The 14252-nt window shown below is 42.0% G+C and overlaps 1 protein-coding gene across 1 annotated transcript; it reads right to left on the bottom strand.

Moving 5' to 3' along the window:
- Nucleotides 1-1023: 1023 nt before the first annotated feature.
- ndufaf4 (NADH:ubiquinone oxidoreductase complex assembly factor 4) lies at nucleotides 1024-6304 on the bottom strand. The gene is made up of 3 exons (XM_032542479.1): nucleotides 6082-6304; nucleotides 5817-5911; nucleotides 1024-1553 (listed from the first exon to the last, which is right to left on the bottom strand). The coding sequence occupies exons 1-3, from the start codon at nucleotides 6224-6226 to the stop codon at nucleotides 1248-1250; spliced, it is 546 nt and encodes a 181-aa protein (XP_032398370.1). The 5' UTR covers nucleotides 6227-6304; the 3' UTR covers nucleotides 1024-1247.
- Between the last annotated feature and the right edge of the window lie 7948 nt (nucleotides 6305-14252).

Raw genomic sequence — 14252 nt, 5'->3', positions numbered from 1 at the left:
GTATCTGAAGCTCCCTTTTTTAAAAACCTTATGGGTCCCTGTTTAGAAAAAAAATGACATTTTTTTTGTTTTAAGGACAAGAGAGGCGAAAAATTAAGAAAAAAAAGGGGAATGAAACAGCCCGATGAAGAGAAAGACAAAGCCAAAAACCAAAATTAAAATAACCGCAGTTGGGTGGGGGCTTTTTCCCTGCTTCCCCCTGATGGAGGCCTTTAGGGCCCGGCCTGAATTTCCTTTAAATTTCCCCCCATTTACCCCCCGAGTTTTAAAACCCGGGGTTTTTCAAAAATTAATAAACCCAAAAAATGCCCATGGTGAACAACCAGTTTTGTTACTTTTTTTATTGGGATTTGAAAATATTTGAAAAGATTGGGAAAAAAACACAATAAAGGGTTAAATATTTTTACTTCTTTTTTAATTTGGGTTTGTTTCATTTCTAGTATTAATCTTACAAAAAAAATATCTGTCTGAAAGGGAAAAGGACCAATTTTGGTATTGGAAGTGTTCTAGTTTGCGCTTGGAGCCCGAGTAGCAGTGACCGATCACGTTTGAGCGGGCTCTGGTTGCATGCAGGTAAACCGTCCACGTGGACCGCATAAGAGATGGACCGCATTCGCCGAAATGGAACCCATCAGCTAGGATTTTTCTTTTTAATACATTTATAATGTAGATATTTGTTTATAGAGACCTAGTCTCTCAATTTCAAATAGGGCTGGGCAATATATCAATATTATATCGACATTGATATATGAGGCTAGACATCGTCTTAAATTATGGTATCGTGATATAACATGTGCTGTCTTTTCCTGGTTTTAAAGGCTGCATTACAGTAAAGTGATGTATATTATGGACTTTCCAGACTTACTAGCTGTTCTATTATTTACCTTTACCCACTTATTCATTTTATCCGCAATATTGATTACTTTCTGTATCTACTGGTGCAGCCAGCGGATACCCGGGCCAGGCACCAGAAATATTGGCTGTTGCCCCTAGAGGCAACAGCCAATATTTCTAGGACCTAGAGGCTGAATCATCATTTGAGCGATAGCTGACGGGTTCCGAGATTGGCTAAATATCAATAAAACTTCCCCTGATCCCATGGATTTCATTTGCATATCTAGAAACCCCCCTTGGGTCCAGACCCCAGGCTCCAGAAACTTGAGTGACTCTCCCAATGCATTTCTGTACATAATAAGTGGAGTGAGTCATATTCTGTCGATTGTCTACCATTCTCCTACAGTGCAGTCCTAAGAAGCCTTGATCTGCTTGGCATTTTCAGACTTGGGTGGTATGATCTGAACCTGGAAGGGGATGAAGAACTCTAGAAGAGCTTTTGTGTCCTTTAAGTCCAGAGAATATTCCTGGGCGATCTTTCCCGGCGTCCATGTCTGGGGCTGACGGTGGTGGCTGCTCAGGGCCTTCAGAGCCTCAGCGATGGTCAGTTTGCCTTTAGGAACGTCTGTGAGCTCCACCAGGCCGTAAAGGTCCCCCGGTAAACTGAACCTCAGCGGCCGCCGCTCCGCTGCTTGGTCCGCCACCGCTTCCTTTGGTGCCTGTGAGACGATTAAGCAGAAGAAAATGAAAATGGCATGACGTTTCAACATTTAATCAAACAACACTGCCATTTGTAATTACATTTTAGAGATTAGAAAGCAACTGTTCGTTAGCATGCTAGCTTTTTTAAAGAATCGGACCGGGTTAGAACGTAAATTCCGGTTCCTCATTTTGGTTCCACTTAATGTGCTGACTGAAATATTTTCCCTCTGTCGCTCCGAAACGAACGTAAACACATGACACTCTCTCTGTAGTCTACCGTCAGCTAGCTACCGTAAATGTAGGCTACTTTAAAAAGGCCGTATTTTCCCTCTGGGCTCTGGTTAGCATAGCAACTCAACATTTATTCTGTTACTTGTTAATAGTGTAATTGTTATTTGTTAAATTATTGTATTTGTGTGTTTGGTGACTTAGGTTTACTTATAATATATTTAAGTACTTTAAAATGTTAATATATTGTTAAATTTAAATACTTTTCAATAAAAAAAAAAAACTATAAAAGATCCTTTCTTTTATCTTCTTCTTTTAATAAACATTTAAAAATTAAAGTAAATTTTTTAATTAATAAACATGTGGGCCCCTATATTTTCTAGTCTATGGGGGGGGTCCGGATGTTTTTACTATAAGGGCTGACTTCATGTCACTACATTTAGTTCCTACATGAAGTCACTTTCTATTCTCCAATCATTGAAAGTAACCATTGAATATGAGAAGCCGCCTTGGCCAAGTTGTATACTTCATCTGCACACGCACACACATTATTACTGGTAGGCAAGGCAAGGCAGCTTTATTTGTATAGCACATTTCAGCAACAGGGCAATTCAAAGTGCTTTACACAAAATCATTAAAACAGATAAAACACAAGTACAAACAGTTAAAGTCATAAGCATTAAAAATCATAAGACACATGAATAGACAGTTAAAAACAAATAGAAACATTAGGACACATAAAACACAAAAATAAAAGTTACAGTGCAGCATAAGAAAGAAATGACATTAATTTAAAGAAAGGCAGCATCAAAAAGAAAGGTCTTCAGCCTTGATTTAAAAGAACTGAGAGTAGCAGCGGATCTGCAGGTTTCTGGAGTTTATTCCAGATATGAGGAGCATAGAAACTGAAAGCTGCTTCACCCTGTTTAGTTCTGACTCTGGGGACAGAAAGTAGACCTGTCCCAGATGACCTGAGAGGTCTGGGGGGTCATAGTGTAGTAGCAGATCAAAATGTATTTTGGACCTAAACCGTTAAGGGATTTATAACTAGCAAGAGTACTTTGAAATCAATTCTTGAGACACAGGAAGCCAGTGTAAAGACTTCAGAACTGGAGTGATGTGATCCAGTCTCTTGGTCTTAGTGAGGACTCGAGCAGCAGCGTTCTGAATCAGCTGCAGCTGTCTGATTGATTTTTTAGGGAGACCTTAAAGACCCCCGTTACAGTAGTCAATCTACTGAAGATGAAAGCATGGACCAGTTTTTTCCAAGTCCTGTTGACACATAAGTCCTTTAACCCTTGATATGTTCTTTAGGTGATAGTAGCTGACTTTGTAATTGTCTTAATGTGGCTGTTAAAGTTCAGGTCTGAGTCCATGACTACACCAGATTTCTGGCTTTGTCTGTTGTTTTTAACATTGTTGTTTGAAGCTGAGCGCAGACTTTTAATCGTTCCTCTTTTTTTCCAAAAACAACTACCTCAGTTTTTCCTTCATTTAATTTCAGAAAGTTCTGGCACATCCAGTCGTTAATTTGTTCGATGCAGTTAGTCAGTTTTTGTATTTGACTATAGTCCCCTGGCGATAAGGTTATGTAAATTTGGTGTGTCATCCGCATAACTATGGTAACTTATTTTGTTTTCTCCATAATCTGAGCCAGTGGAAGCATGTAGATGTTAAACAGAAGAGGCCCCAGAATGGAGCCTTGCGGAACTCCGCACGTCATATTTGTACGCTCAGATGTATAATTACCTATTGACACAAAGTATCCCTATTCTTTAGGTAGGATTCAAACCAGTTTAGTACTAAGCCAGAAATCCTACCCAGTTTTCCAGTCGGTCTAGTAATATGTCATGGTCGACCGTGTCAAATGCAGCACTGAGATCAAGTAATACTAAGATTGAAATTTTGCCACTATCTGTGTTAAGGTGATGTCATTAAAGACTTTGACAAGAGCCGTTTCAGTGCTGTGGTGTGGTCGGTGTGGTACTGAACACTGGCTCATACATGCATATTTCACTTGCACAAACATATGTATTACTGGTACTAAACACTTGATTGGGCAATGACTGGGCACGTGATGATACATATATATACTTCACTTGAGCATACATACTGAACATATATACTTCACTTGTGCATCCATACAAACCACAATTACAATGAAGTTGGGACGTTGTGTAAAACGTAAATAAAAATACAATTATTTGGAAATTGGGGTTTGTATGTATGCACCAGTGAACTATCCATGTATAGCATTGGAACTGGGATTTGTGTATACTTCACATGCATACTTCACTTGCGCAATCATAACATGTGAGTATGTATGTGTGCAAAGTATGTGCAAGTGGTGGGGATGGTGCAGTGGATATGTCACTTTCCTTTGGTGTGGGAGACCTGGGTTTGAATCCAACTGTGACACATCGATCTATGTGTCCCTGAGCAGTTTCCTGCAACGTCAACCAATCCCAGCAGTCCCATGTGCCAGACTCTGTATCAGCATGTGGCTCTGAGAGCCAATGACCAAGCGGGAGTGTTAACGTCACACGTACGTCGCCAAATTCATTTGCTGCTATTGTAAGTGCAATGATTAAAGGTAAACTTAGATTTAGTTAAACTCAGTACTTAGATTAAAGTAAGTTAAAGTCCAATAAGTCCTTTATCAAACCGTATGAATGTGTGTCCCAACCCAGGATAGGAAACTAACAATGTAAAGATCAACAAGCTACTGGCACACATGTTCAAATTTGATTCCTTCTATAATTTTTTATTTTTTGTCTTAAATCCACCAGCCATTTTCATATTACAATCAACATGTGCAGCATCCTGAGCATTTCTGGTAAGGTTACTAGGAAAACTCAGCCTAGAGTAGTTTTATTCTCCCCAAAAAAAGTTTCTTTTTTTTTTGAAGAACAATACAAAAAAAAAACCTATACAAAAAAAAAAATCCCAACTTTTTTCTTTCTCCCGCAACTTCATTGCAACAAACATACAAAAGACATTGCGACTTTTATCGTAATTTTTTACAAAAGCTCCTGCAGCATCAGGCATTTTGAGCCGTAATAATCTTTAAAAAATCCTGGAAGGACTGAATTATATACTATATGTACAGTATGTGCAAGTTTTTAATTTTCTAGGCGGCTCCTCATAAGTAAACATTAGCCTGCGAACCCCCTCTTTGATCATGTGTCTTCCTTTTATTTGAAATAGTCAGCTCTATGCAAAGTAACAGCAGTGAAGTGACTGAGCGTCACACACCTAATCACTGTGGTGGGGGGGGGGGAGAGGGCTCAGCAAGGAGACTAGAGATGACTGACCAACTAAATCAAACAGCTGTACAATGCGATGCATATCTAATTAAATCAAATAAAGCATCATCCATTAGGACCAGGTCAATGTGGTTTTGTCCCGAGTTGATTCTTTCACGACAAGTGGGGGCCGACTGGATTTATTTTGCTATTTTTATTTATTGCAATTGTAGAAGAATCATTATATTTTTGAGTATTGTGATTTTTCTTTTCCTTTTTTGAAGAACACAAAAGTTGTATAAACTTATGGACATACATTGAGACATTTCTAAAAACTAATTGTTGTCTAAGAAGAATGCACATCCCATGTCATTCAGTCCGACATTTACTTTAAGAAGTGAGTGAGTGTCCCAAATTCCCCGTAACGTAACCACATTTGTATACGTCATATCCCCTGACCAATCGGCTAGCCTAACCTTAACCACTCAAGGTGAAATGCCTAACCCCAACCAATCAGGCTGCTTCGAAGGGCGGGTCTTGGCGTGGCCAACGTGGGATTTGGCACACTAAACAGCACACAAACGCAGGTATGATGTAGTCGGCAGTAGCCTACTGTATAAGAAGAAATATTTAGGTATATAATTGGTAAATATATATATATTTCTCTGTATTCTATATATTTATTTGTTTTTTATATTTTGAGAATTGCCGCAAAACAACACACATATACAACATATAGAATTGTTTCCCCACCCCTGTCATCCATCATTAGAGCCATACAAACAGACAGTGAGTCCCCAGCCTGACCTCTGCTGCTGGGTCTGTAGACTCCACATACACGGCCCTGAGCAGGGTCAGCAGAGGGTCGTTCCTCTGGTTCACGGTTTCCGCTGTCTCCACGGCTGAAACACACAACATGCTCATTTCATTTCATTTCATAACATTAAATTACTTGTCATTTAGATGACGCCGCGACTTCCAGCAGGGAAACTTGTCGCGAGCCGTTAAGTTACATCAGAGGCTGGGGCATTACCATGGCATGTCGCTAGCCTAACGTTACATAGACACCCACCGTGAGAGCTGGCGGCGGAGGGCGGGAGTGTGGTCCCGTGTCGGGGTGCTACTCGTGGCTTTTCCTTAGATATTTCTCGGTGTACCCGGTTTTCTAGGTTGAAATTTCTGAACATACGCGCTACCCGTGCCCCCATGTTTGGCATGTTACGCAAAGAACCGCTACCAATAAAGTTTATTGAAACTGTCGACGGTGAGCGAGCAGGTTCAGTTCACAGTGGAAAGGCGAACACAGAGCTTAGCAGCGACTCCGTGTGGTTGGAATATTCTATTATTTCTCCATTCCTAATGGTCAAAACAAACGATTACAAAAAAGGTTAGTCTGTCTATTACTGAAAGAAAACAAAAGGAATAGTTAGAAACATGGTATTAAAAAATACAAATATGGTAAAAGAATACTCAGAAAATCAAAACTTAAAGTTTTAAAAGTAAAAACATGCAAATCACAAGTCATCATCCATTAAAAATTTGAGGAAATTAGTCAAATATATGAGAACAGACATCATTTTGAGATAGTAGGCCTAACTAGTAAGGTATTTAGGAGTGTTTGTCCTCTGATTTGTACATCACACTATATTACACATGACTGCAGTGCAACTTAAACAGCAATAAACCAACAAACATGACATTTCTTTTAAAAGATTATTTGTATAGCTAGTGTTTGTTTGTATGCAGTAGTTATTATATGAAAACAGTATTCTGTGTCATACATTAAAATACATAAATAGTCAGGGATGACCCAATAAAGCCCAAAGACTTCTTTCTATTTTGGGCAGGGGGGGGGAGTGTAAAAAATCTGTTGAGCTACCTCTATGGGAGTACCTGTGAACTTCATTTACTCTATTAAAATATTTTCTAAAATATTTGGGAACATCTCCATAACCAATTTTGTGTAACATACCCAGCTTGTGAGGACTAGTTTCATTTTTTTTACATCACCACAGGACTTTTTCTGGGGGGGGTGCGCAGACCTCACTCCTACCAGATAGACCTTCAGCGGCATGAGGAACCCATGACAACCTTCGTCTGGTTGGAGTTGCAGGGGGCCGGTCCAATTCAATTCAATTCAATTCAATTTTATTTATAGTAGCTATCAATTCATAACAAGAGTTATCTCAAGACACTTTACAGATGGAGTAGGTCTAGACCACACTCCAGAATTTACAAGGACCCAACAGTTCTAGTAGTCTCCTCCAGAGCAAGCAACAGTGCGACAGTGGCGAGGAAAACTTCCTTTTAGGCAGAAACCTTGGTCAGACCCAGGCTCTTGGTAGGCGGCGTCTGACGGGCCGGTTGGGGTTAGAATGAAGAGTGGAAATAACTAAAATAGAAAAATTAGTAGTTTGTAGCAGTTCTTTGTAGTAGTTCATGGCATAGCAGGGCACTGTGCGGCATTACAAGCACAGCAGGATGTAGCTGGGCACCGCAGAGTGTAGCAGATAAACCTTGCACTGCAACGTGTAGCGGGACCATGGCGACAGCTGCTACCATGATTTTGGAGCCCTCCCTGATCCGAGGACATGCTGGGGAAAAAGAACATAAGAACTCGGGGGAATGACTCCCCAGAGCTAGGTTACTAACACGCATTTCCTGGGACATAGATGCACATAAATGAAAAGATAGGAAGATAGAGGAGAGAGGAGCTCGGTGTATCAAAGGAAGTCCCCAGCTGTCTAAAACTATTACAGCAAACCAAGAGAGACAGGGTAAGAAAGAGCCTGGTCGGGCTAGAACTCTCCCCCAACCGATCGGCGGTATGCCAAGTCTCCCTTTAGTTTTTATTATATGCTTGATTATATGATATAAATCTGACAACTATGACGAGAAGCAGGTGGGCCGGGTTAGGTGGACGCTGCGACTCCTCACTCCCTAACAATATTCAATTCTATGCCTAACTATAAGCTTTTATCAAAGCATAACCAAGAGAGACAGGGTAAGAGAAGAGCCTGGTCGGGCTAGAACTCTCCCCAACCGGATCATGCTGTATGCCAAGTCTCCCTTTAGTTTTATTATATTCTTGATTAATCAAAAATATAATTGGTCCAGTAGGTTTGGACCCTCCGTGCTTGTCTCCAGGTGCGTTTATCTTGGGGTTTTTCCCCCCCCGCCACTGTACCCCCTGAGTTAAACCCCGTGGCTGTGGGGTTGCCTTCTTTCCCCTTCCCACCTTGTGGGGTCCTCACCACCTCTTCCCCTGCACCATGTCGGGTCCCTTTACTATTAACCCATAGCTGGGGGTATTTACCCAAATGGGACAGTGGTTGACGGGCCCAGGGGGTTTCTACTCCTGATGGGGCCCGCTCCAGTCCTAGGCCCCCTGCTCTCCAGATCCTGACAAATTAGCCTGGAACCACAAGGGACATTTTCCCGTGTGCCACGGGGGGGCGTGTACAGGTCTGGCCCTGGAGAGGCTATGACCGGCGAGGGGAACAACACACACTCTGCCTGCAGCATGCTGCATGTAACCTTAAATAAAGCACTACTACGGCACTGATATCACACGCCCGTTGCAACGCACACACACACACACACACCCACACACAAACACACACAAACACACAAAAGCCCCCCCCACCCACACACAAAACCAAAAAACCACACCACACATACACAACACACCAAAACCCACACCGACATGACACAAAACACACATACCATACAAACAACAAAAACCGACACACAAAAACACATGCACAAACAAGACAGCCACACACAACCCCCACACACAAAGACACATACACACGACCCCCACCACACACACCATCCAACACCAAAAAAAACACATTGAAAAACCAAAACCCCACACCACACCAAAACGCAATACCACATTAACACCACACACAACACAAGACAGCCACAAAAATGCACAACACACCCCCCCTCTCCCCCCCCCACACACACAACTTTTCACCAATTAAGTCAAATCATTTTCCATTCCTCCCGCAAATCTTTCGGGCACTTCTTCTTCTTCTGCTTTTTTATTAAATCTGGCTCTAAGATCTTTCAGCCGGGACCTCAGGTGCTCTCTGTCCTCTCTCACTCCTGCTCCTTTTGTCAGCTTCAGGTTTTTTGTGGCCTAAAGGGGGATACCTGTGCCCTTCCACTCGTTGAGGTGACTCTCCAGCCAATGTTCAGACTTTTTCCCCAAGAGCAGCGAGGAGGTTTCCTGTTGTTCGGTCCTGTATCTCCACAGGGCTCTATGGGAACCTGGGATCTTTCTAGTATTGTCTTTCCCCTCCTGTTCTCAGAGAGCTTCCTCCATCTGCTCATTTATCCTTTAGCTCGTGAGCTTGAGCCCCTCCCCTCTCCAGATAGCTCTCAACTCTAAACCCCTGTTGGTCTTTAGCTACTGGGAAACAGTTTTCTCCTTACAAAACTTTCCCTCTTCTGTCTCCACTTCCTTTTTCAGGGGCCTCCTTCCTCCCTTCTCTGCTCCAATTCAGCCCCTTCAGGTCTTCAGTAATGAAATACTGAAGGTCCAGATCTTTTAGGGCTTTCCCAGCCGTTTGTTGATTTTCCAATCTGGATCTCAGATCTGTGTTTCCCCTTTGGGTTGGGATGGCCCCTTGAGCCAGAGCCCATCCAGCTGGCCTAAGGAACCTTGGATCTTCTCCATTATCCCTTTGCCTCCTCCTCCTGTTTTAGGAACTCTTCCATATTGCTCAATTTATCCTTCAGGGTCCTGACTTGGGGCCCTCTCCTCTCCAGACAGCTCTCCACCTCACGTTGGTGTCTTACTTACTTTGAGCTTCTGTCTCTCTTTTACCCAAAACTCCATCTTCTGAGTCTCCACTTCCCTTTTTCAAGGGCCTCCTTCTCTCCCTTCATCTACTCCAATTCACCTTCAGGGCTTCGGTAATGAAGTACTGCAGGTCCAGAACTTCCAGGGCTTTTCGCAGGCTGTTGCTGGTTTTGACCAGCTGGGATTTCAGATGCTCTGTTTCCCTGGGTGGGGAGGGGACATGGTCAGCCAGCTGAACTGTCAGGTCACACACCTCCCTCTGCATCAGCTCTTTCTCATGCCTCCAACTGGTGCCCTCTCTCTGTTGTTGGAGCTGATCGAGGAGATCGGCCAGCCAGTCCTCTCGGATGATCAGGTGAACTCTCCCCTCAGATTCACATTGGGTGAGCGTCGCCTCGCTGTCCTTCAGCTCACGCCATACTTGTTCTTCAAGGTAACTGAGATAGAAATTGATTGGTGGAATCTCTCTGGAGTTGAAGTCCTTGTTTTCCAGTGTTTTTTCTCCTGTTGCAATGTGCACCTTTGGATTGTCACAGTCAAATAACTCTCTGCTACAAACTGCTGTCTGAGTGAATGTGTGTCAGAACTATAGTTGGGTTCTAGTAACAGGGTAGTAGTAAGTGTCTTTATGACAACAACAACAAGCATTGTTATGTTTTCAATCCAAATGGTTAATGATTCTATTCCATTCTAGCTGTAATTCTATTGTTGCTATGGGACACCACTTTGTTTATGTTTGAATATACAGTATGAACATAATCATTTCTGTTGATTCCTAAAATATGGCAAAGAAAGAACACTTTACAAAATATGGAAGGCAAAAAGATGGATGTCTTTGCAAAAGAGCGGTACACACATGTATGCCCTTGTATGAACCCTTGTCTGGTTCTGAAACGCGCGTTATTACAGTTTTTCTCCATTGGTTTGGCTCATTTCTTGAAACAGAAATTACATTCTCAAAACTCTAAGATCATTTGGAAAAACAGTCTTCCAGTTCAGCACAACACTATAGCTCACTTGAAAAAGCTCATATCTCCCCCCCTCATGCTTCAAAACTAAATTCCTTTCCCATATAAACACACTGCACTCATGCTGCCAAGGAAACTGTAACCATTTTTAATCACACACATAAAGTAACTTCCATACATCAGAGTAAAAAGAAAATGTACACAGCATAATATGCTCTAATATAAACACACTAACAAAAAACAAGGAAAATGATGTATAGCCTATAGTGCTGTAAATAAAATGGTATAGTTGTTTTACTTACAGTAACTTTATCACAGTTCTAATAATCACTGCAAAGTGACTGGAACGCTACTGGAAACTGTATCATCAATACTGCAGAAAATAAACTATCCACTACTCCAAATCTTTTTCTTGTCATTTTTAGTATCATAACATCCTATTGAGTTAAGGTATTACTGTAGGCCTATCACACATATACACACACACACACAAAATGAATAGGTAAATGAGTAAATAATATATTTCTTGCTCTATGCACAGTGTCCTGTCCTATACAACATATAATTCCATCATTGACTGACTACAGACCTGTTTCCCTGTGAAAGGTCTGGATGATGGAGGATTAGGCTGCACTCGGCCACCTGCCTCCGCCATTGTGACGCCATGGTTGATGACACGGTCTATAATTTTGGCCCAAATTACATCCGGGACAGCATGGTGTCTTCGTGCTCCTCGGCCCCTTCCCCTTATTCCTCCACCCCACTTCTTCTCTTCTTCTTCTTCCTCTTCCTCGAGCAGGCGGTTGCCCTTGTTCATTTCCTTGGCCAGGTGCCTCCATGTTGAGAAATTGTCCTGGTCCTGCATGGTCAAGCTCTATAAATACACGTTTGTCAGCATTCCCAATCATGGACAGCACCTGTCAGCTAACTAAACTGTTTGATTGGTCTTCTGAGATGTGTGATGCTCCTCCTTCCTTAGTCAAGTTCTAGTTTCACCTGACTGTCAATAGCTGTAATCAATTTATAAAAGGTTCCAAGAGATTCATATATGGTATTCATGGTATTATGTTCTTGACTAATTTTGACAATTGAAGGGACTATTGTGCATGTGATGACAAGAAAATGACGCTGACACGTTTTGGAGAGAACAACCAATCAGAATCAGAATCAGAATCAACAATCAGTTAAGATCAACAAGATTTGGTCATTTGGAAATTGTGCTAAATGTAGGCTACCTGTACTTAATCATTTGCAAAGATGTACTGAGACATTGAGACGTGTACTAAGACATTTGCAATTTGATGAAACGAATGAGAAATTCAATTCTGTTGTGGTTTGGAGGTTTGTCCATGTTGTTTTGAGAATGTCCTTTCTGTTTCAAGAAATGAGCCAAACCAATGGAGAAGAACTGTAAGATAAATTTCCTTTTAGGATTTCAAAGTAAATGACTAAAGACATAGGCTACTAATTTAAATGTTGCTACTAATTTAAAAAGTCAAGACACTTTACAGATAGAGTAGGTCTAGACCACACTCAATAATTTACAAAGACCCAACAATTCCAGTAATTTCCCCAAATGAACACGCATTTAGTGTGACAGTGGCGAGGAAGAAACCTGGGACAGACGCAGGCTCTTGGTAGGCGGCGTCTGACGGTGCTGGTTGGGGGTGTGATGAACAGTAGCAATAACAGTCACAATAAAGAAAATGGAACCGTGATTAGAAATAGAGGTTGTAGTAGTTCATGGCGTAGCGGGTCACTGCAGGGCACGTAGCAGGGCACCGCCGAGCGTGCGTTCAGGCCTTGATCTGCGTTACAGATGATTTCAGGTGAAGCCCACTTCTCAGCGTGGGGTACTTGGATCTCTGCAGTCGAGTTTAACCTTTGTGTTGTCTTCCCATCGACCGTGAACTTGTCTTCCTTCCAGGTAAGACAATTAAAATGAACATTTTTTAGCGCCTTTTCCAAAAAAAACTGTAAACCTGTAATTTAAATTACATTATACCTAATTTTGGAGTTTAAAAAAAGCTGAAATTATTAATTATTTTGACTAATAGTTCACATCAGAGGATGTTGAGGGGATCACAGACTGGTTCATGTCAAAGTGGTCAGGACACTGTTTGAAACCATTTTCTTTTTAAATGCTGTAAAACTGAATAAAACACCCAAAATTCAATGAAAGTCATCATTAATTTTACCTGCAAAAATATAATATAATAATACATGCATGCCTCCAAGTTATTTTTGAATGAAACCCATATTTCGGATACAGTGGTGTAGTCTAATGTGTTGTAGTGGGTATACTGTACAGTGTGTATTGGCCAGAATGTTTTTGGCGGAGGGGCGTATCATAGTGGGGGGTCCGGGTGTCCTCCCCCAGGGAAATTTTGAGCACAGACGACTTCATTTCCTGTATTCGGATACACTTCTATGCACCACTTTAAGGTAGAAATCCCTTTATTTAGCCTAAAGAAAAACACAGATGACAATTCAAAATTTATCAAAATATAATGGAAAGTATGTTGTTGCGTGTCATTGGGCATTCGAAAGTGGGTATATGGAATCCTGGAGCTTTGTTAGTGGGTATACTGTATATACCTGTGTATCACATAGACCGGGTTCCCAAAACTTTCAGCCGCGACCCCAAAGTAACGGTGCAAGTGACTCGCGACCCACCCCCCCCCCCCAACACTATAAACATTGCGCGCACCGCGGCCACGCACTACAGGCTATCCAAACTGAGCTATTGACGACACAAAATAACGCAACAGCCATGACATTATTCTACAGTAATTTACTCATTACTTTAATTTGAACTTAATCCACCTAATGAGTTTGTAGTGCAGTATGTTTGGAGCACAGCAAGTTAAAAAGCTCTATATTTTAATTTAAATAGTTTTTATATACATACACCTAGCCAAAAAAAAGAAAATCCCTTTTACCTATTTCGGCCTTACAGTATTCGGCATTTTCGTGGTGTTGGTTTTAATCGTCTGGAGTAACAACTGTGGGCATCAGCGATGGGCGAAGGTAAAGCCCGGGTTGGTAACGCTGCTACCACCTGATACGGCGGGATGACTCCGTTCTGGACCAGGAGCACGCCGGGCGCTCGCTCTGTGGAAGGAGCGGACACGGAGCTAGATGGCCGGGGGCTGCCTACGTGTTTAGTACAACTTTATACATCCTCAAACTGCTGAATCACACACATCCTCTCCAAGGAGGCACCAGCAGGGACATTGTCTGGAGAATTCAGGCAGCAACTGGCAGAGGAGCTGAGACACAGTTAGAGAGGGAAAAGGAGCGGGGCGCGTCCGAACCCCGGGTGGGGGGGACCGGTCCGAGGAGCAATGCGCACCACGGCAGACACCAACACGAGGGCAGTGACAGTTAGGTTAGGTTATAATGTTCAAAGAAAATACTTTTAGGTGTTATTTGCATGTTTACATACCATATTTTTCAGAT

The sequence above is a fragment of the Etheostoma spectabile genome, chromosome 18, assembly GCF_008692095.1.
Source record: "Etheostoma spectabile isolate EspeVRDwgs_2016 chromosome 18, UIUC_Espe_1.0, whole genome shotgun sequence".
Lineage (NCBI taxonomy): Eukaryota > Metazoa > Chordata > Actinopteri > Perciformes > Percidae > Etheostoma > Etheostoma spectabile.
The sequence above is the reverse complement of the archived record's forward strand: the minus strand, read 5'-3'. Positions and strand labels throughout refer to the sequence as shown.

What these genes read in the sequence shown, in the direction of transcription:
- ndufaf4 (XM_032542479.1), bottom strand. Translation starts at nt 6,226, where the DNA reads ATGCCAAACATGGGGGCACGGGTAGCGCGTATGTTCAGAAATTTCAAC. An exon ending in CTCCGCCGCCAGCTCTCACG is followed by an intron (nt 5,912 to 6,081) that starts GTGGGTGTCTAT and finishes TGTGTGTTTCAG; the next exon opens with CCGTGGAGACAGCGGAAACC. An exon ending in CTACAGACCCAGCAGCAGAG is followed by an intron (nt 1,554 to 5,816) that starts GTCAGGCTGGGG and finishes ATCGTCTCACAG; the next exon opens with GCACCAAAGGAAGCGGTGGC.